The sequence below is a fragment of the Dermochelys coriacea genome, chromosome 16 (assembly GCF_009764565.3).
Source record: "Dermochelys coriacea isolate rDerCor1 chromosome 16, rDerCor1.pri.v4, whole genome shotgun sequence".
Taxonomy (NCBI): domain Eukaryota; kingdom Metazoa; phylum Chordata; order Testudines; family Dermochelyidae; genus Dermochelys; species Dermochelys coriacea.
The window spans coordinates 26,278,907-26,300,853 of record NC_050083.1 but is presented as its reverse complement, the minus strand read 5'-3'; the positions used below and the strand labels follow the sequence as shown (position 1 = coordinate 26,300,853).

Genomic DNA, 21,947 nt, shown 5'->3' with positions numbered 1-21,947 from the left:
GTCCTACCTTCAGTGGATGTGAAGAACAATTGATCATTGTTTTCTTTATAATAGCTCTTAACATATCTGAAGACTGTTACCAGGTTCCCTCTTCAGTCTTCTTTTCTCAAGACTGAACATCTCTGCTTTTTTAAGCTTTTGTCATAGGTCAGGTTTCTCTAAACCTTTTATCATATTTGTTGCTGCCCTTTGGACTCTTTCGGAATGATGCAGACAAATTGTAAAGTGTGGAGTGCAAAACTGGACACAGTATTCCAGCTGAGGCCTCACTAGTGCTGAATAGAGTGAAGCAATGAATCACCTCCAGTGTTTTAGATAAGACACTCCTGTTGTTCCACCCCAGCATGATATTAGTCTTTTTTGCAACTGCATCATGCTGGGTCATATTCAGTAAGTGATCTTTTATACCCCCAGATCCTTTTCTGCAGTATTACTGCCTAACCAGTTACTCCCCATGTTGTAGTTGTGCGTTTGAGTTTTCCTTCTTAAATGTAGTACTTTGCACTTGTCTTTATTGAATTTCATCTTGCTGATTTCAGACCAATTCTCAAGTTTGTCAAGGTCAATTTGAATTCTAATCTTGTCCTCCAAAATACTTGCAACCACTCCTAGCTTGGTGTCATCCACAAATTTTATAAACATACTCTCCAACCCATTATCCAAGTCATTAATGAAAATATTGAATAGTACCTGACACAGGACAGACCCCTGCAGGACCAGAGTAGACAGGTCCTCCTAGTTTGACAGCGAGCCATTGATTACTCTTTGAGTATATGTTTTCAGCCAGTTGTGCACCCACTTTATAGTAGTTTCATCTAGATCACTTTTCTGTAGTTTGCTTCTGTGAATGTAATGTGGGACTGTATCAAAAGCCTTCTTAAAATCACGATAAATCATGTTTGTTTCTTCCCCTCATCCATTAGGCCAGTAATCTTGTCAACAAAGGAATTTCAGTTGGTTTGGCATGATTTGTTCTTGACAAATCCATGCTGGCTATTATTCACCATTCTATTATCCTTGGTGTACTTGTTCCATTATCTTTCTAGATATTGAAGTTACCCTGACTGGTCTGTAATTCTCCACTTTCTCTTTGTTCCCCATTTTCAAAGATAAGTACAATGTTTGCCCTTCTCTAGTTTACTGGTACCTTACACATCCTTCATGAGTTCTCAAAGATTGCTTCATGTAGTTCCTTAAGTATGCTTGGGTGAATTTTGTCAGGCCCTGCCAATTTGAATACATCTAAATTATCTAATTATTCTTTAACCGATTCTAGCTTGTGTTCCTTCCCCCTTGTTGTTAAATCTGGTTAGGTATTTGATCACAATTAGCCTTTTTAGTGAAGATGTAAGCAAAACAGGAATTAAACACCTTAGCCTTTTTGATGTCATCAGTTATTAGCTCTCCTTCCCTGCAAAGTTGTGGACCTACACTTTACTTATGTTTTTTCTCTAGCTCCTAATGTATTGAAATAACCTCTTCTTGTTGCTTTTTATGTCACTTACTAGGTGTAACTCATTTTGTGGCTTAGCTTTTCTGATTTTGTGCCTACATGCTTGTGCTATTCTTTTGTATTCATTCCCAGCAATTTGTCCATGTTTCCGCTATTTATAATATTTCTTTTTGATTTTCAGGTCTTTAAAGAGCTCCTGATGCAGCTGTATTGGCCTCATACTATTCTACTGATCTTACCTTTGCATCGGGATAATTTGCTGTTATGCCTTAAATATTTTCTCTTTGAGAAACTGCCAGCTCTCTGGAACTCCTTTTTCCCTTAGATTTTCTTTCCATGGGACCTTACCTACTAGTTCTGAGCTTGTTAAAATTTGCTTTTTTAAGTCCATTGTCCGTATTCTGCTGCTCTCACTCCTTTCTTTCCTTAGAAACACTTCATGATCATTTTTACCCACATTGCCTTCTACCTTCAGATTCAAGAATCAGTCAGAATCAAGTCTAAAGTACTACCCCTCCACAGTTGCTTCCTCTACTCCTGAAACAAGAAGTTATCCCCTACACATTCCAGGAATTTACCGGACACTTTGTTTTGCTGTATTACTTTTCCAACAGATATCTAGGTCGCTAAAATTCCCCATTACTACCAGGTCTTGTGTTTTTAGTTATTTCTGTTGTTTGTTCTAGAAATGCCTCATCCACCTTCTTCTCCTGATTTGGTGATCTATAGTAGACACCTACCGTGAAGTTGCCCCCATTTTTTGTCTTCACCCAGAGAGTTTTAACTGGTCTGTCTGTCACCACCTTCAGAACAAGAGTATATAATCTTGATATACAGTGTAACATCTCCTCCTTGTTTTCCCCTGCCTGTCTTTCCTGAACAATCTGTGATCTTCTGTACCAATATTCCGATTATTCAGCAATCCAATATTCAAATCACCTGTAAGAAATTTTTATTTCAGTTGCATTAAAATAGATTTCCAAATCAGCTTCATGCTTTTGAATGAAGAATGGGCATGAGGATCAAACTCCTCAGGTGCACTTTAGTTAATTTTGTTTCACTTTTTCCTGCATTATTCCCCTTCCCCCCCCCTTGCATTTGGAGGAGTTTAATCTAATAATTTCCCAATTCTGTTTCTGCTTCAGAATGCAGATTTCACCCCAGGTACATGGCGCAGAACAGATGTGCACTTGGAAAACCCAGAGTATCACACCAGATGGTATTTCAAATATTTTCTAGGAAAAGGTAATTACACTTTTGTAAATGGCTTAAACATGATTTTAAATAAATGAGAAATACTTTTCACATTTGAGTAATTGCAATTGTTAAAGTGCATGGGATTGACTTTATTTCTTCTTATTAATATTGCACCTTCAGTGTGTGCAGAGTTGTACAGAAGATGGACTGTGGCAGACAGGTGGGTCCATGGCCCAAAGAGCTTAGCTTCTGATGTTATTGGGGGCACAATACAATCCAGGATAAGCACATGATAGTATTTGGTCACTAAAGCTGTAATCATTCACTGCACTGCAGACTTTAGCTTCCAATGGACAGGCAGTAAACTTCTAGCACTGATGCTTCATTAGTGAGAGAGAAGCCCCAAGCCCAAGAAGTCTTGTCACATCAGGGTTTCTTTCAAGAATTCTGGTGCTCCTCACTTTTCTATAAGGTAAAAATGTTTTCAGAACACTTTTTGTTTGGGGATTTTTGAATTTCTACTACTTGTCCCAGACAAAATAAGGAAATATGCTTGAAGTATATGTGAATTGTTGAAGGCCAAGTTAATGGCACATCAGGAAAAGTTTAGGCTCGGTTAAGACTTGAGTGAAGGTTCAGATTAGTTTATATCGTATCTGAAGTGGCTTACTCAATTGTCCTTGTTCTTTTTCACAAAATATCTTCCGGAACTGGCCCACTGAGTTGGCAGGATTTCACCAGATTAGTCACTTAGGCCCCTATTTGGCTTTGTAAGTCTAAAAATAACAATTATGCCGCTCCATATAATGTAGCAGTATTTTGTGACACGGCATATTTGCACAAGACTTTAAGGGGAATCAGCAGAAATTGCTTTTCTTCACAGATTTTATAGGAAGGAACTGGGATGGCAAAATCCTGTAGTTTGAGAGACTTGAAACATAAACTTTACAGAACAAAACAAAAAAATCCCTCTCTTCCCCTTGAAGCTGCAATTCCTCAATAAATTTTCTCTTATCTCTTCTAAATTTAAACCATGTCTCTTGATAGTGAGGATCTGCAGCCAGGTTTTGATTTCCATGCTTTCTTCATTAAGTCCTTTAAAGTTGTTGACAGAGTCAGGATTTCTTAATGTGTTTGCAAGAGTCTTTCTTCTATTCATTTTGTTTTATAATAGACACCCTGAAATCTTAAACATCTATTTCTTAAAATCATTTTTTACCTTTCTGTTACTTGTGTTTCTACAGTGCTTAGCACAATGTCCATGACAAGGGCTCCTAAGCACTGCCTCAATACATATAAACAAATATATAAAATGTACAATCTGGTTTCAGGTTTCAGAGTGGTAGCCATGTTAGTCTGTATCAGCAAAAAAACCGTGAGGAATCCTTGTGGCACCTTAGAGACTAACAAATTCATTTAGGCATAAGCTTTTGTGGGCTAAAACTCGCTGATCTGATAAAGTGGGTTTTAGCCCATGAAAGCTTATGCCCAAATAAATGTTTGTCTAAAAGATGCCACAAGGACTCCTCGTTGTTTTTACAATCTGGTTTGTTATTGTAGGGATGTTCACTAGGGCTAGGCTGTATACACCGATCGGTTATTGCAGGATGTTCATAGCTGCTTCCCTGTGCATACTATGTGGTTTTGAATTTGCCTATGAGTGCTGGATATCTAGAAGAAATATATTTTTAAATAAGAAATTTTCTTGGAAAAAATCTCTCAAAATTACTTGCATTTTACAAACAGATGCAAGAAAAATAGAAAATTTAACAATTTGATCTATTGACAATGTTCCTTTAAGTCACGTTCTTAAAAATAACCCTGGGTGCCAGAGACTAGAGACAAATTCCTAAAAAAGCCAAATTTCTGAGGTATTTTGGAAGCTGTTGGATCAACTGAATATTTAATTCTGAAATCGCATACAACACTGAAACAACTCAGTGGAAATGCTGATTAAAGAATCATGTTGGCTGTAGCATACTATTTATAAACTTTAGAAATGGAAAGAGCAGGAGTTGTGCACTGCATGTTACCACATTTGGGAACTGCTGAGCTTTCAAGTTCATTAGCATGCTTTGCAAGTGACATATTCTCAGTTTGGCCTTTTGGGGGAGAGACAATGAGGAGAGAAAAGGCTTGACCTGGAGCAGTCATGGCCTCTTCTAAAAGAAAGCATTGTGGTTACTATTTATATAAATATAGTATTATATATAGGTATATGATCTGACAATACTATAATAAATCCAGAAAGCCAAGTTTTAAAGGGCAGGTGAGTTGTATCTGTATAGTGGAATCCAATCTCCACTTAGGATCGACCTCTTGGATTCAGCAACAGTAAAAACAGGACTGCTTGTTAGCTTTGCTCTCTGCAAATAATGTTGGTAAAAAAAAATGAAATGTATTTATTGTTCATAGAACAGATTTTCAGTAGGTGTCTAGCACGTTTTAGGATAAAATTGTGGTGGCCTTATTCATGTTAGTGATCTCATTGATAAAATCATAGTCATGTAGGGATGGAAGGGACCTCAAGAGGCCATCTAGTCCATGCCCCCACACTGAGGCAGCATCATGTATACCTAGACCTTCCCTGACAAGTGTTTGTCTAATCTGTTCTTAAACACCTCCAATACCAAGGATTCCACAAGAGCCCTTGGTAACCTAATCCAGTACTTAATATTCTTATCGTTAGAAAGTGTTTCCTAATATCTAACCTAAATCTCCCTTGCTGCAGATTGACAATTACTTCTTGTCATTGATCACCATCCTCTTGATAACAACCTTTTACATATTTGAAGACTGTTCTCATGTCACACACACCCACACCCCAGCCTTCTTTTCCCTAGGCTAAATAAAAGCAATTTTCAGCCTTTTCTCAAACATTTTGGACCTTAAAATCATTACAACTTCCACTGAAGCTGACATCTCCTTTGTATCATGCATCTTGGGTCCATAACACCAACTGCCTACTATTAATGTTTTGTCAGTTATTACATGTTAAATGGAAGCTTCAAGGCAGCATTAAGTTTACAATTATAATTGCAAAAAGCCATGAACTTGAAAATGTTAAGGTTATAACACAGTTAATTTGGTTATATTGTGCATACTCTGTATATTATGATGTACATTATGACATTAATATGACAGATAGACATTTGAATAGAAAAACAAAAATATATCTGAGTTAATGCTGTAGGAACCTTAACTTGCTGTAATTAAATGCAAAAACAATTTATAGCTGAGATTTTAAATGTACAAAAGATTGGAATTTTAAAGTTATGGTTCACACAGAAATTGAAACTCAACAAACTGTAACTATATAATATTTAATATTGTGGTAAATAGCATTAATATTAACACCTTAATGTAGATCAGTTGGAACCATAATTACAAATTCTCAGACCTTTCTCAGTGTATGTAAAACATCAATAACACACACCTTTCATAATTTAAAAACATTTTCTCAAATCATGTTTCTTCCTTAAAATCAATGGCATCCTTATTTGTTTTATTAGGCTTCAGTAAAGCCATTACTGACCAGCATAGACCAAATGTTAAATGCTGATGTTGTGTACTCTGGGACTGGGCATACACACTGAAATTGCTACCCACAGCAGGGAGACTGTTCCAGGTGTAGTGAGCAGCACGACAGAGAGCACAAAACCAAGAATAGAGAACGGGAAAAGGATAGAGTAAGCAAAAGGAATGGAAAGTGTTTAATGGGACTTGAGAGAGTTCAGAGGGAAATGTGACTGTGAAATTATTATAGGACGTGCTAGAATGAGGAACTCAAACTAGATGCAATAAGTAGAAGAATTCAGAGGGTTGTGGAGTGGTGGGAGCTGGAGGAGTGGCAGAGAGATTGAACAAGAGAAGATTATTTTAATCAAGGCAAGAGATCACAGCACATGGACAAGGGTTTCAGCAGTGGGAAAAGTGAGTAAGGAGATTTTGGCAATATGCTGCTGGAAATCTACCAACAGTGTAGTTCCTTTTGTAACGATTGATTTTTCTTTGTATAATTGTTTTTCACTTGTGTTTCCTTTCTAGTTCATCAGAATTACATGGGTACAGATGCAGAGAAGAACCCTTTTTTTCTGTCTGTCGTGCTCTCCAACCAAAACAATCAACGTGTCCCTCAATACCGCTCAATTCTCTGGAAAAAAACAGTAAGGAACAAATATTAATAGTTGCCTGCCTGCCTGCTCTCCATGGTTTTTTAGGGCATTTCCTTTCCTCAGTTGTACCACTGAATTCCTAACATTTTTCTGTAGCTACAGTGCTGTGGTTACCACAGGAGGTACATATATGGTATGTTTCAGAGTAGCCGTGTTAGTCTGTATTCGCAAAAAGAAAAGGAGTACTTGTGGCACCTTAGAGACTAACAAATTTATTAGAGCATAAGCTTTCGTGAGCTACAGCTCACTTCATCGGATGCATATATGCATTTCATATATGGTATAAGTAAGCCCAGAAAAGAATGCAAACAAATCTTATCTGTAGGGTTCATGTATCCAGATGCTAGTTTTTTGTCATCCTGGCTTCCTTCATGTACAGGAAACTTTTGGATTCCCTGCTGACCCTCTAAAGGTCATTAGTTCACTAGTTATTAAAACTCACTTATTTTTAAGTATTTACTATTTCAGAGCACTGTCAGTGTGAATAGCTTTCAATAAAACATAGGAGAAGGAATGGTCCCTACTCCATGGGCCTTCCATTCTGCCTTTAGCAAGATCATACAGTTTGGACTGTCGATATGTTGGATGACTTGCATAGAAGTCCAGTCACAAATGGGCATATTTTAATTATTCACTGTAGTGAATTATCATTGAAAAGCTTCACAGAAGTTGTGTTTCAAGAAGATATACAAATGCATAGAGGGTGGATGTGTGGCCACAAGGAGAGACAGGAAGATCCTTGTCTATGGGATAACCTAAAAGGAGACGTAAAGGTGAGAGAAGAAGGATACAGAGAGAGTGTTTAGTTAGTAAGGTGGCTTAGGAGAGTAGATGGATGGGACAGAGCAGGAGAAGAGAGGTGAGATACAGGCAGGGATGGAGTTTTCAAGGGCCTTGAAGTAGATGATGACAAGAAGCTTAAAGTTGATATGTAAGGCAAGATGAAGCCAGTGGAGGAGGGGAGTGACATGGTCAGAAGCAGTAGAAGTGGGTTAAAGGGAAAAGGGTAATGTAAAATATGAAGTGTAGGTGGAGTGGTGTAACGCTTAACCACTTAAAAAATTAATGCAAACTATAAAAGCAAACAGACAAATTAGATTTATACAAATCCCAGGCAGTGAGAGTACATCAAAAGAGTATTAACCACATACATGCTTCCTGTTTCATGCGTTTTGCAGAAGAGATTTTGGTCAATTCTTGGTGGTATATGCTTCATAAGAATCACACCATCCATATTGATTTGTTCCACGTTTCCTGGCTCATGAGGGGACTGTCTTTACAAAAAACAAAATTAAAAATAAAACCACCAAAAAGGAAATTTAAAAATTGAAGATAACATAAGGGGGAAATGTTTGAGTAGCAGCCGTGTTAGTCTGTATTCGCAAAAAGAAAAGGAGTACCTGTGGCACCTTAGAGATTAACAAATTTATTTGAGCATAAGCTTTCGTGAGCTACAGCTCACTTCATCGGATGCATCCGATGAAGTGAGCTGTAGCTCACGAAAGCTTATGCTCAAATAAATTTGTTAGTCTCTAAGGTGCCATAAGTACTCCTTTTCTTTATAAGGGGGAAATGTTCTCTTCACTCTGCACTTTAGACTCCCCCATTGTACGGTAAAAATATAATGACAGATGGAAGTGTCAGTTACTTCAAAATACACTAGTCCAAATGACTTAACAATTTATGGCTGCTGAATCAGTACAGTGGGCACATTTTAAGTTCATTCCAGTTAAGATATTACTGGTTCTAGTGGTATTACCCATTCTAAATATAGGAAATATAATTAAAACTGGAATTAACTTTTTAATTGCACCCACTGTATATAGACGAAAAGCTGGACAGTGTACAGATTATATAGTTTTGCTTGTGAGTGGTGTTTGGTCCTAGTGGATGCCTTAATAGTCCTGTGTTTGTCATCAGAAGTGCTACATATGAACATCAGCTGCAAATGAATAAAAATTCTTGTGTTTCCTTGGTTTTTTGTTGTTTATCTGATATGGTTCTTTAGTGATGTGATCATTAGCCAATAAAACCTTTACTCACAGAAATAGTCTTCCAAATAACAATTTTAGTGGTAACTTTTTAATAAATTTTGGTAACCTCCCAGGCTTAGTTTGAAATAAGATGGTGCCCTTACTGTGCCCACCTACTGTGTGATACCATATGACACCCACTGCATTAAATGACTGAATATGTACTCAAAATAAGGACTGTGGGAACATTTGCCATTCAGCAATCATTTGATCAGTTTTTTTAAATTTTCAGGAGCAGGTATACAATAGTTAGAGTTCTATAGCTAAGAACTGATATGGTCTAGGTATGAGCCTTGCAGGATTTCCCTCTGTGGGTTATTAAATGACCGTAACACTCCACTCTGTGTTCAGGAAATATTGAGATCAAATAAATAATAAACCTCATGCCATTTTACAAGTCAAAAGAATATCAGTGGTTTTATGTAGAATAAAAATTAAAGTGTAAGATCAGCAAAAGTATCTCTGGGAGTCTATTAAGTCCTCTTTAAATACCTTTACAGAAACCTACTAAATGGTTTTATGTCAATGGAATGTTTTCTTCCAGCACCAGGAAGAAAACTGAGACATGTTGTTCTTCGGTCTTTGTTTTTCTGTAAAATATTTTGCTGTTGTATTGTGTGTTTTGTGATTCTAAAAAATGTATTTCTTTTCTTTGTGATAGGGCTGGGAACATAACCGGCTGGATTGTGTTTGTCCCACTGTATAGGAGATGTAAGTGGAAGGGAGGCTCCTTCTCCCTATTGTCTCCCTGGCATAACCATGTAGGGTCCTGGCATCATAATGTGATCCATTATGCTCTTGACCCTACTACAAAGAATAGATGCTCTTTTGAAAGGTCAAAATAACATGCACTGCAACAGCAAAATATATGCTCCCTGGTACTGCCTCCTTTCCAAAGGGGGACACAGAGAAGGTGGGGCCATGGCCTCATTACCCTTCACACAGCCTATGGAACTTATTAAATGCCTTGGAGAACATTATATTCCTAGGAGCACCAAGCTGAATTGTGCTTCACAGAGCTCTTCCTAAAGCATTGCAGCTCCATTCCACCCCCAAAGTGGGCCAGTACCAATAGGTACAGTGTGGCCCACAATTTAGAGGGCTGATATTTTTCTTTCAGGGTTACTGTTAGCTGCTTTGATTCCCCCAACCCCTTTTTTCTGAATTGTGCGTAAAAGCTTCTAAGATGTTTACAACATATGTCTCTCCTTCAAGTGGTCTCTGCATGTTGCCTTTTGTGGGATGCACTGACAGTTTGTAGCTGAGATGAACCTTAATCATAGTGCCTGTTGGAGGACTCGCGGGCCCTTGTCTGCCCATTCCCTCACCATCATGAAGTCCTAGGGTAGGGGTCTCAAACTCCCGGACTGCGGGCCATCTGTGACCCGAGAACCTCCCCACTGCAGCCCGCGGAGGAGAGATACATGCAGCCACACTCCTGGCCATGTCTGCTGCAGGTGCCGCCCATGGCAGCTCCCATTGGCTGGGGGAGAGGGACAAAGATACCATCATTAGTCTCTGGACAGAGTCAGCATCATTAGTTGCTGGGCAGAGTCAGCCATGGAGGCGGCGTCACTTTTTTCCACAATGAATATAAACAAGTCAAAATACCAAACACAACTATCTGATGCACACCTTGCTGCAATTCTGAAGGTTTCAGCTGCTCGGTCACTGAGGCCAAACATCAACAAACTGACAGAACTGAAGTGTTGCCAGGTGTCTGGCAAACACTAAGAACTCTCTGGCAGGCAAAGAATTGTATAAAGTTGTATGACAGTTTTATTATTTCTAAGAAATTCGTAATAAAAAATACAATATAAACGTTTTTCTTTCTTTCTGAACACCATTTCAGTGACATTATTGGCTCGCTGGGAGGATTTGAGGACTGGCACTGACCCTAAGATAAATTGAGTTTGAGACCCCTGTCCTAGGGGCTAGGCTACAAACGAAGGTTTGGCACTCTGACAGCCTCAGTCCCTTCCAACACCAGCAGTGGCGGATTGGGAATCAGACTGAACCTGTGGTCTAAAGCTTTTTTCAAGATAGCTATTTTATTAGGCTTTAGATAATAGCTATTGTTTATAGTTATTTAGTATAAGGTTATATTAAATTAGGTTTATAGTAATTTAGTATACGATTTTATTAAAATAGATTTTTAGTATTTGATAGTATAACTTCTTCAAGCATTAGTTCCATTCTGGAAGAAATGTTATTCACATAGCTGGAGTTGCGTATCATAGAATATCAGGATTCGAAGGGACCTCAGGAGGCCATCTAGTCCAGCCCCCTGCTCAAAGCAGGACCAATCCCCAACTAAATCATCTGAGCCAGGGCTTTGCCAAGTCTGACCTTAAAAACCTCTAAGGAAGGATATTCCACCACCTCCCTAGGTAACCCATTCCATTGCTTCACCACCCTCCTAGTGAAAAAGTTTTTCCTAATATCCAACCTAACCCTCCCCCACTGCAATTTGAGGCCATTACTCCATGTTCTTGACCCAGTGTAGGTCGACTTACCGTGGTAGTGTAGACATAGCCTAGTTTGTCATATCCAAACCAGAAACTGAAGGACCAAATTTATCAGTCGTCTTATCCAATCTCCTCTTACTGTAGTGCTCACAACTGTCACTCGGATCTGATGCCTCCACCTTAATTGGATCCAGGAAGTGAAGAATTGAGAGAGAGGAAATAACTGTCAGAGAAGAGAAGGGTAGAGGAGCACCACGCCAGGCCTCTGCTTCAACCTCCTAAAATTCAGTCAGATTCTCCTAGTAAACCAGTCTCTCCGGTGCCAGGACCACTGCTGTTGCCTCTGTGTTCTGGATTGGATCTGGAATCAGATCTGCAATCTGTAGACAGTTACAAGCGGGAGGTGCTATCAGTTTGTATGTCCTTAGAAGAATTTCTGGCTCTCAACTAGTCCAAGAGGACCCTTATTATGGATAATGTTATGAATTAGATTTGGTTGTGGATTACTAGCCAGACTGGTAGATGCCACTGTGTTCGAGGGGCCCCTGTTGGCCATTCCCAGATCTACAGTACAGTGTACAGTTTCAGTTCCCTCTAACACTTCCAGAAACAGTTCCCACAGATTTGAAGATACCAGATTCATTGACAAAATATAGAGGGAGACCAGTCTCCAACATTGTCATACAAAGAAGAACAAATTGTTTTATAGGAATTTCAGGAGATGGATCCTGAAATTAACAATCAAACATCTCCCAGAGCACTGCCCCTGCCTTGTGACCCCGCCCCTCACCTAGTGTGGCAATAGCAGCTGTCCCTTCCCATCTCAGAGAGGTATAGGCAGCAACATGGAATCCCAGCTTAAATAGACAGTCCATGGGATCCTAGCCCTAGATAGGCAAGGATGGTAGCAAGGACAACCCATTCTCAGCACTTCCCTTGGTAATTAGGGTGCATATGCTTAGGTGGATGGGCTGGTGCCTATTGCATTTTTTCTCTTCTGCTATGCACAGTCTTCTGCTGGTTGGATATTGATTGAGTTCCCCACAGCAGTAGGTCTTGGAATTAATATCCCATTAAGATGAATGAGGTAGTTCAAACCTCTCAGAGCTATTATCTCAGGCTCTCTGCAAGCTCAAGGAGATGTTACTGTGTCAGTCAGTTAATGTTCAAGTTTTTCTTCCCAACCATGGGGATTAGAAACTTTTTAAAATGAGAGCTCAGATTCTGCTGTAATTACTTGTCTCCAGGAGCAGAGGCCCCAGACGCAGGACTGTAGTGCCTGTGCCTTACTTAAGCCACCCTTGGGTTCAGGTACTCAGGTAGCTTATCTCTCACAGGGGCTAATATCGGATGCTTTATGGGAAGGTTTAAGAGTCTCCATAATGGGTAGTTAACTTCACCTATAGGCATGCTATTACTTTTTTCCTAACCCAAGACAGTTAGTGATTAGATTAAGTCCTGATGCATGAGGATTTATATACCTTATGAATTTTTATCCTAGCCAATGTAACTGAGAATATTTTTATTATCCACCTAAATATATATTTTATTTAACCCTGCGATTTTTGCTGCAGTATCTTGTAGCACTGAGTTCCAAAGTTGAATAATGCATTTTATAAAAATATTTTCTTCTGTTTGTTCCTTTACTTGACTTAATTTTTGTTCGCTGTCCCTTCATTCTTGTATTATGAGACTGTGAAGAGGAGCACTTGACTGACTTACTTTCTCTGTACAATTCAATATTTTTATACTTGTAACACATTGCCTCTTATGTGGGCTCTCTAAACTTAAATAGCCTTAATTTTTTTAGTCTCTCCTCATATGGAAATCTATCCATGCTACTAATCCATTTTCATTGTCCATATCTGCAACACTTCTTTAATTCTGAGATGAGTGGCCAAAACTGAATACAGTATTCCAGGTGAGGGCATACTATCAATTTATATAATGGCATAATAATTATAATAAAGCTTAATATTTTGTTTTGCTTTTTTTGGCTACCGCTGTACATTGAGAAGATTCAATTTAGCAGTCCATAGTGATACACAGTGACAATTTTTCCTATGTAGTTACAGATAACTTAGAACCCATTAATGTGTCTGCATAGTTCAAGTGTTCCTCTCAATGGCACTGTCTTGCAATTTTCTGCATCTTAATTTCATCAGCCCTCATGCTGTTAAGTCATAGAATCATAGAATCATAGAATATCAGGGTTGGAAGGGACCCCAGAAGGTCATCTAGTCCAACCCCCTGCTCAAAGCAGGACCAAGTCCCAGTTAAATCATCCCAGCCAGGGCTTTGTCAAGCCTGACCTTAAAAACCTCTAAGGAAGGAGATTCTACCACCTCCCTAGGTAACGCATTCCAGTGTTTCACCACCCTCTTAGTGAAAAAGTTTTTCCTAATATCCAATCTAAACCTCCCCCATTGCAACTTGAGACCATTACTCCTCGTTCTGTCATCTGCTACCATTGAGAACAGTCTAGAGCCATCCTCTTTGAAACCCCCTTTCAGGTAGTTGAAAGCAGCTATCAAATCCCCCCTCATTCTTCTCTTCTGCAGACTAAACAATCCCAGCTCCCTCAGCCTCTCCTCATAAGTCATGTGCTCTAGACCCCTAATCATTTTTGTTGCCCTTCGTTGTACTCTTTCCAATTTATCCACATCCTTCCTGTAGTGTGGGGCCCAAAACTGGACACAGTACTCCAGATGAGGCCTCACCAGTGTCGAATAGAGGGGAACGATCACGTCCCTCGATCTGCTCGCTATGCCCCTACTTATACAACCCAAAATGCCATTGGCCTTCTTGGCAACAAGGGCACACTGCTGACTCATATCCAGCTTCTCGTCCACTGTCACCCCTAGGTCCTTTTCCGCAGAACTGCTGCCGAGCCATTCGGTCCCTAGTCTGTAGCGGTGCATTGGATTCTTCCATCCTAAGCGCAGGACCCTGCATTTATCCTTATTGAACCTCATTAGATTTCTTTTGGCCCAATCCTCCAATTTGTCTAGGTCCTTCTGTATCCTATCCCTCCCCTCCAGCGTATCTACCACTCCTCCCAGTTTAGTATCATCCGCAAATTTGCTGAGAGTGCAATCCACACCATCCTCCAGATCATTTATGAAGATATTGAACAAAACGGGCCCCAGGACCGACCCCTGGGGCACTCCACTTGACACCGGCTGCCAACTAGACATGGAGCCATTGATCACTACCCGTTGAGCCCGACAATCTAGCCAGCTTTCTACCCACCTTATAGTGCATTCATCCGGCCCATACTTCCTTAACTTGCTGACAAGAATGCTGTGGGAGACCGTGTCAAAAGCTTTGCTAAAGTCAAGAAACAATACATCCACTGCTTTCCCTTCATCCACAGAACCAGTAATCTCATCATAAAAGGCGATTAGATTAGTCAGGCATGACCTTCCCTTGGTGAATCCATGCTGACTGTTCCTGATCACTTTCCTCTCCTCTAAGTGCTTCAGGATTGATTCTTTGAGGACCTGCTCCATGATTTTTCCAGGGACTGAGGTGAGGCTGACCGGCCTGTAGTTCCCAGGATCCTCCTTCTTCCCTTTTTTAAAGATGGGCACTACATTAGCCTTTTTCCAGTCATCCGGGACTTCCCCCGTTCGCCACGAGTTTTCAAAGATAATGGCCAAGGGCTCTGCAATCACAGCCGCCAATTCCTTCAGCACTCTCGGATGCAATTCGTCCGGCCCCATGGACTTGTGCACGTCCAGCTTTTCTAAATAGTCCCTAACCACCTCTATCTCTACAGAGGGCTGGCCATCTCTTCCCCATTTTGTGTTGCCCAGCACAGCAGTCTGGGAGCTGACCTTGTTAGTGAAAACAGAGGCAAAAAAAGCATTGAGTACATTAGCTTTTTCCACATCCTCTGTCACTAGCTTGCCTCCCTCATTCAGTAAGGGGCCCACACTTTCCTTGGCTTTCTTCTTGTTGCCAACATACCTGAAGAAACCCTTCTTGTTACTCTTGACATCTCTTGCTAGCTGCAGCTCCAGGTGCGATTTGGCCCTCCTGATATCTTTCCTACATGCCCGAGCAATATTTTTATACTCTTCCCTGGTCATATGTCCAACCTTCCACTTCTTGTAAGCTTCTTTTTTATGTTTAAGATCCGCTAGGATTTCACCATTAAGCCAAGCTGGTCGCCTGCCATATTTACTATTCTTTCGACTCATCGGGATGGTTTGTCCCTGTAACCTCAACAGGGATTCCTTGAAATACAGCCAGCTCTCCTGGACTCCCTTCCCTTTCATGTTAGTCCCCCAGGGGATCCTGGCCATCTGTTCCCTGAGGGAGTCAAAGTCTGCTTTCCTGAAGTCCAGGGTCCGTATCCTGCTGCTTACCTTTCTTCCCTGCGTCAGGATCCTGAACTCAACCAACTCATCTAACGTTGTTAGTTCCCCCTGCAGTTCCTTACATTCCATTATACTCTAGATTAGCCTAAATAATGTTGCATCATCTACATGTTTTGTCACATCACTCTCTTCCTCCCCTTTTCCAGGTAATTAATAAATATATTTAAATAACATTGAGGATGGGATCCTGGTCTTTAGTTTGCTTGTTTTTACTAAGATTCATACTTAGTTACATAGAGAATTTCAGCGTTTGATTTAACCTCTCCTATTATTTTTCCTTCATAGGGTACTCAGAAAATATGCCTTCCTTACAGTCCCACGAAAACATTATCAGTGAAATCTATTTTAAGGTAAATATTCACAAATGTATATCATTAAATGTATTTGTCTGTGCCCTGTTTTCCTTTGTCATTCAAAAGCTTTATTTCTGTTCATATTTTCTTTTCCGTTATGGTTGTAGAAAACAGTGAAACAAAGAATACAGTTCTTAAGGAAAGCCTCTATATGCAAGATGCCTCCAGTCCAGGTGCTATAGAATGCCAAGTAATGGCCTTGTGACACCTCTATGGCAATAGAGAAATCTAAGCACCCTTTTTGGGGGGCAGAGTGGGGGGAAATATCTTCAAGTTAGAAATTGGGCATTAACTGGAACTAACTAATTGGTGCTTGAGAGGAAGTGATCTTGGGCTTGCTTGTGGACAGATCAGGTGAAGCCTCAAAAAGTTGGGTGGAGAGATCTGACTAGAATGTGGATGAGGGGGTAATGTCAACCAAGGAAGAAACAGCTTACAGAGTAGCAGCCGTGTTAGTCTGTATTCGCAAAAAGAAAAGGAGTACTTGTGGCACCTTAGAGACTAACAGATTTATTTGAGCATAAGCTTTTGTGAGCATCCGATGAAGTGAGCTGTAGCTCACGAAAGCTTATTCTCAAATAAATTTGTTAGTCTCTCTAAGGTGCCACAAGTACTCCTTTTCTTTTTAAGGAAGAAACAAAAATTCCTAAATGGATTGGAGTCCTTAGCTGATTTTCTCCTCTGCTTTCTCATGTGGGATATTGTGGATTCTCTTCTGCACTGTTTCCCAGACTTTTGAAAGCTGACACCTCCCCCCCCCCACACACACACATGCGTTCAGGAGAGGAAACCAAATGCACCCTCTACCCCATGCGAACTCACCATGTGTTGTTAAAGGTCTTACTCATCTTACTGTATACATCTTTTGTCCTCCTATCCATGAAGTGCAATAGTTAAGTGTTAACATTTAGGGCTAGTCTACACTGGCAACGCTAAAGCGCGCAGCATTCAGTCGACTTCGTTCTCGCTCGGATTCCCGTTCCAAGTCTCCGCCAAGGCACTGTAGCCCCAGGCGTCGATCGCCGGCGTCTCGCTGACGCGGGTCCACCCATCAAGGCCATTCGCGGAGCAGCTTCTACTGTCGGTGCCGCTCCTCCATGTTGAGATCGCAGTCCCCTGGCCGATGTAGATCCCGGCACTGCCGATACTCCCGGTCCAGAGGCAGCAGCGGATCATACGCCACTTGGCCTCACATCACAGCCACTCTTCTACAGGCCAAGCTAGCCAGCTCGAACAGCCGGCCCTGCTGGTGCCTCAGCAAGTGTCATGGCCGGCCCAGTGGTATCAGTGGGCACTGTGGCCTCCGGCGCAGCCCTCGGTGGGGGCTTACTCGCTGGCTGGGGCCTTGGAAGCACCGTCGGCATCCATCTTTAGACCGCCAGAAAAAAGGTCGTTGGGGCCTGTGTCCTCCGTGCTGTGCCCGGAGTCCGACCAGGTGGTGGGTCCTCCGGTGCCAGACGACATCCAAAGCACCGCACCAGCTTCACCCCATCCGGAGGAGCTGATTGTGGCCCCACCCCCTTCTGTCCCACAGGAGGACTACCGAGCCCACCAAGACCTCCTAAAAAGGGAGGCAGTGAACCTCCACCTCCAGGCTGAGGAGATGCAAGAGCCCTAAGACTCCCTATTTAAGGTGCTGTCCCCAATGTGCCTGTTGATAAACAATGCCAAGTCCACGTTAGTCTCGGTCCAACGCATAGAGTTTATTGGGGCGCTACTGGACACAATGTTGGCCAGGGCCTCTTGCCCACGAGACAGGTTTGAGACCCTGAAAGTGCTCATCAACTCGGTTACAAGGTTCCCGATGATGACAGCCAGGGCTTGCCTGCAACTGCTGGGTCACATGTCTGCGTACATATATGTGGTCCATCACACCAGACTCAGAAAGAGGCCCCTTCAGCTCTGGCTGGCCTCGCAGTTCTCCCAAGCCACGGACAGAATGGACAAAATCCTCACTATGCCGAACTCTATGATCACCTCCCTACGGTGGTGGTCCGCCCCAAACAACATGCTCCAAGGGGTCCCGTTCAGGGACAGGGCCCAATCGTTGGAGCTGGTGTCCGATGCGTTCCATGTGGGGAACTTTCAGACCCAAGGCCTGTAATCTCTCCAAGACCTACCCCTTCATATAAACGTCAAGGAAATCAGGGCGGTGCGACTGGCGTGTATGGCCTTCCGATTGCACCTGGAGGGCAACGTAGGTCAGGGTCCTCACGGACAACACGGCCTCGATGTTCTATATCAACAGGCAAGGTGGGGCCCGATCCTCTGCCTTCTGCCACGAAGCCCTCAGTCTGTGAGACTTCTGTATAGCCCACGACATCTACCTAAAAGCCTTCCACCGGTCGGGTGCCCGTAATGTGAGGGCGGATGGCTTGAGCAGGAATTTTTTCTCTCTGCACAAGTGGTCCCTACACTTGGAAGTGGCTCACCAGCTCTTCCGAAGGTGGGGTACTCCCCAGGTGGACCTATTTGCGACCCAGCAGAACTGACGATGCCCCCAGTTCTGCTCTGAGGGGGCCTAGGGAGGGGCGCTATCTCCGATGCCTTTACTCTGTCCTGGTCAGGCCAGCTCCTCTACGCCTTTCCCCCATTCCCTCTGATCAGCAGGGCCCTGGAGAAAATAAAGACAGACAAAGCCAGGTCCTCCTCGTTGCCCCGGTGTGGCCCAGGAAGCACTGGTACGGGACCCTCTCAGGGCTGGCGGTAGCTCCACCATGGCAGTTGCCTTTCCACCCGGATCTGCTCTCTCAGGGCCACGGCCGCCTCCTCCATCCCAACCTAGCAATGCTTCACCTTACAGCGTGGCTGCTAAGTGGTTATGTGACAAGGAAAGGACATGCTCGGAACAGGTTCAGCGTGTCTTCCTTGAAAGTAGATGGCCCTCCACTCGCCAGTCCTATGTGGGGAAGTGATCTCTGTTTTTGAGGTGGGTGGCAGGCCTGGATATTTCCCTGACGGCTACCCCGATCCAGCTTATCCTTAATTACCTCCTCCACCTGAGGGCCCAGGGCTTGGCGCCCTCGTCAGTCAGGATACACTTGGCGGCCATATCGGCCTTTCATCCCCTGGTGCAAGAGTACACAGTGTTTTCCCATCCTATGACTGGCCAGTTCCTTAAGGGTTTGGACAGTCTCTACCCATATTCCAAGCCCCTGGTTCCACAGTGGGACCTAAACCTGGTGTTGGCTCATCTCACGGGGAACCCGTTTGAACAACTGGCCACATGTTCCTGGTCTCCCTCTGGTGGAAGGTGGCCTTCCTGGTACCTATCAGTCAGCCAGGCAGGTCTTGGAGCTCAGGGCCCTAATCTCCGAACCGTCGTATACGGTTTTTCATAAGGACAAGGTCCAGCTCTGCCCACACCATGCATTCCTCCTGAAGGTAGTGTCTGCCTAGCACATGGGTCAAGACATTTTTCTGCCAGTCCTCTGCCCCAAGCCTCACGCGACTAGTGAAGAACTCAGTCTCCACACACTCGATGTGAGGCAAGCTCTGGCTTTCTACCTTGAGTGGACCAAGTCATTCAGAAAGTCTTCGCAACTGTTCATCGTCTTGACTGAGCATGCAAAAGATCAGCCGATTTCCACTCAGCCACTTTCTAAGTGGATTACTTTGTGCATCTGTTCCTGTTATGAGGTGGTGGGGGTTCCCGCGCCACCCATTGTGAGGGCACACTTGACTCGGGACCAGGCCTTGCCATCTGCCTTCATGGCCCAGTCCCCATCCAGGACATTTGTAGGGCTGCCACGTGGTCTTTGGTTCACACATTCACCTCACACTATGTGATCGTCTCCCAGGCCAGGGATGATGCCTGGTTCGGCAGGGTGGTACTCCATCCTGGGAACTTGTGAACTCCTACCCACCTCCAACAGATATAGCTTGGAATCACCTATTGTGGAATACACATGAGCAATCATTCGAAGAAGAAAAGACAGTTACCTTTTCCGTAATTGGTGTTCTTCGAGATTTGTTGCTCATGTCTGTTCCACATCCCACCCTCCTTCCCCTCTGTCGGAGTTGTCTGGCAAGAAGGAACTGAGGGTGGGGGAGTGCGGAACTCCCCTTATACCGTGCCAGGCAGGTGCTACTCCAGAAGCTGTGGGGGCGCTCCCCCCTACGGGTACTGCTAGGGGAAAAACTTCCGGCACTGGTGCACGTGGCGAGCACGCACACCTATTGTGGAATAGATATGAGCAACACATCTCTAAGAACACCAGTTATGGAAAAAGTAACTGTCTCTTGTCTGTTTAATAAGTCAGATTTTGTATTTTTCTGCATATACAAAGGTTTTATCCTGTTTCTTATGTATACAGTTGACTATTTCTCTATTTTCCTGTGTTGCTTGTGCATATTTAGGTTATAGTTTTGTGTTAAACTTAATAATACACCTGTTTTTGTTTTGATTTTCACTTCCCTTATGTTACTTTTTACGAAGTGGAGGAAAAGTTTACAAAACAAAATTCACTATTGTGTCATATTAAAAGGATAACTATGATAGTCCTTAGCTCAGAGCTTTATATGCCAACAGAATAAGGTTTAACTTGATGGCAATGCAGTATCTTACTCATTACTTTCTCTAAAATTCCCATGTAGTAGTCAGTGTCATAGGGCAAAGAGATCATTAGAATGCAAACATATATGATAAAATGGCTATTTGGTTAATTCTTTATGTGCAGGTGTGTACTACTAAATGGATAATATTGAAAAATATTCTTTCTCTCTTACAAAATCTATTATTTTTAATTGCATTTCAGTGCCATGAGTCTTGACAAATTTGAAAAAAGCCCTAGGGAAATTCCTCACCCTGAGATACAAAAGGTAAGAAAGAGACTGTTTTCTTCCCTCTTGTGTTTTAGAATACACTATTGTACTAGTTGTTGCTCAGTTGCAGTGGCAGGACAGGATGGTGCAGATTACAGTTCTGTGACATTGCCAAAAAACATTGTAGCTTGAAGTGTATTGAAGTGTCACTTGAAAAGGAAAACAACTCTGATTTTTAAAGGAGTGGAAATAAGATGGCTAGGTCTTTGTCAGAGTGCTAACCATGCTTTTTTTTTTTTAAACAGGATTTACTGGTTCTTGAAGAGCAAGAAGTAAGTGTAAACTGATCACTTTGAACTCACAAAACCCATTCAGCGAATATTAGCTTTGCATTTAGAATAAGTTCCCCTTTATATGTAATTTCTTGTAACAGTCATTTCTTGTAACAAGAACTGTAATGTGAGGCACTGTGGAGCATGCAAAGCTGAAGATTGTAAGTTCCATTGTGAATACATTTAAGTACATAAATAGATTTTCATCATATGACTCAAAGATAAATTAGTGGAGAAAAATATAAATGTGGTATTTGTGTAACACAAGGATAAGGGCCATATATTTCCATAAGTAGGACTTGTATACAAATCTTTAGTGGAAAAATGATAAGAAAAGTTCATTTGCTCATCTTTCCTGATTAACACACTATAGCTCTGTTTTTATTTCTCAGGGCTGCGTAAATTTTAAGTTTGGCGTTCTTTATGCCAAAGATGGTCAACTTACAGATGATGAAATGTTCAGCAATGGTGAGTCGGCACGTTCTTTTCACCTTTTCATCTGGTAATTGAACACATTTGGCTGCCTGAATGTAAAAACAACAGGACTGCATATTGACTCTGTATATTGGCTGTGGAGAAAAGAGATGGCTATTAGTGCTATGCTACAGGTCTTTTCTGTATGCAGGACTTGCAAACTTAATCCAATGTCAGGGTCTGAGCTGACTTTGTGTTAGAGTAAAATATTGCATTATTTTTACATTTATGTATAAAAGGATTAAAAAGTCTGCTTCTCCCAGTTTCTTTTCCAACACTGGTGTGATATTGCAAATGCACTTTGAGTAGCTCT

At 42.0% G+C, this 21,947-nt stretch overlaps 1 protein-coding gene across 12 annotated transcripts in view; it reads left to right on the top strand.

Moving 5' to 3' along the window:
- GARNL3 (GTPase activating Rap/RanGAP domain like 3) overlaps window positions 1-21,947 on the top strand; it is a 209,786-nt gene that overhangs the window by 72,651 nt on the left and 115,188 nt on the right. For 9 of the 12 annotated variants that reach the window (XM_043498770.1, XM_038374925.2, XM_038374927.2 and 6 more), the window contains 6 exons: window positions 2,599-2,698; window positions 6,698-6,816; window positions 15,997-16,061; window positions 20,822-20,885; window positions 21,134-21,160; window positions 21,553-21,628. In XM_043498770.1, coding sequence (XP_043354705.1) covers window positions 6,712-6,816; window positions 15,997-16,061; window positions 20,822-20,885; window positions 21,134-21,160; window positions 21,553-21,628 — 337 coding nt within the window. In that variant the 5' untranslated portion in view covers window positions 2,599-2,698; window positions 6,698-6,711. Of the gene's footprint in view, window positions 1-2,598; window positions 2,699-6,697; window positions 6,817-9,519; window positions 9,570-15,996; window positions 16,062-20,821; window positions 20,886-21,133; window positions 21,161-21,552; window positions 21,629-21,947 lie in introns of those variants that run through there. The other 3 variants (XM_043498774.1, XM_043498776.1, XM_043498768.1) reach the window with 3 other exon arrangements.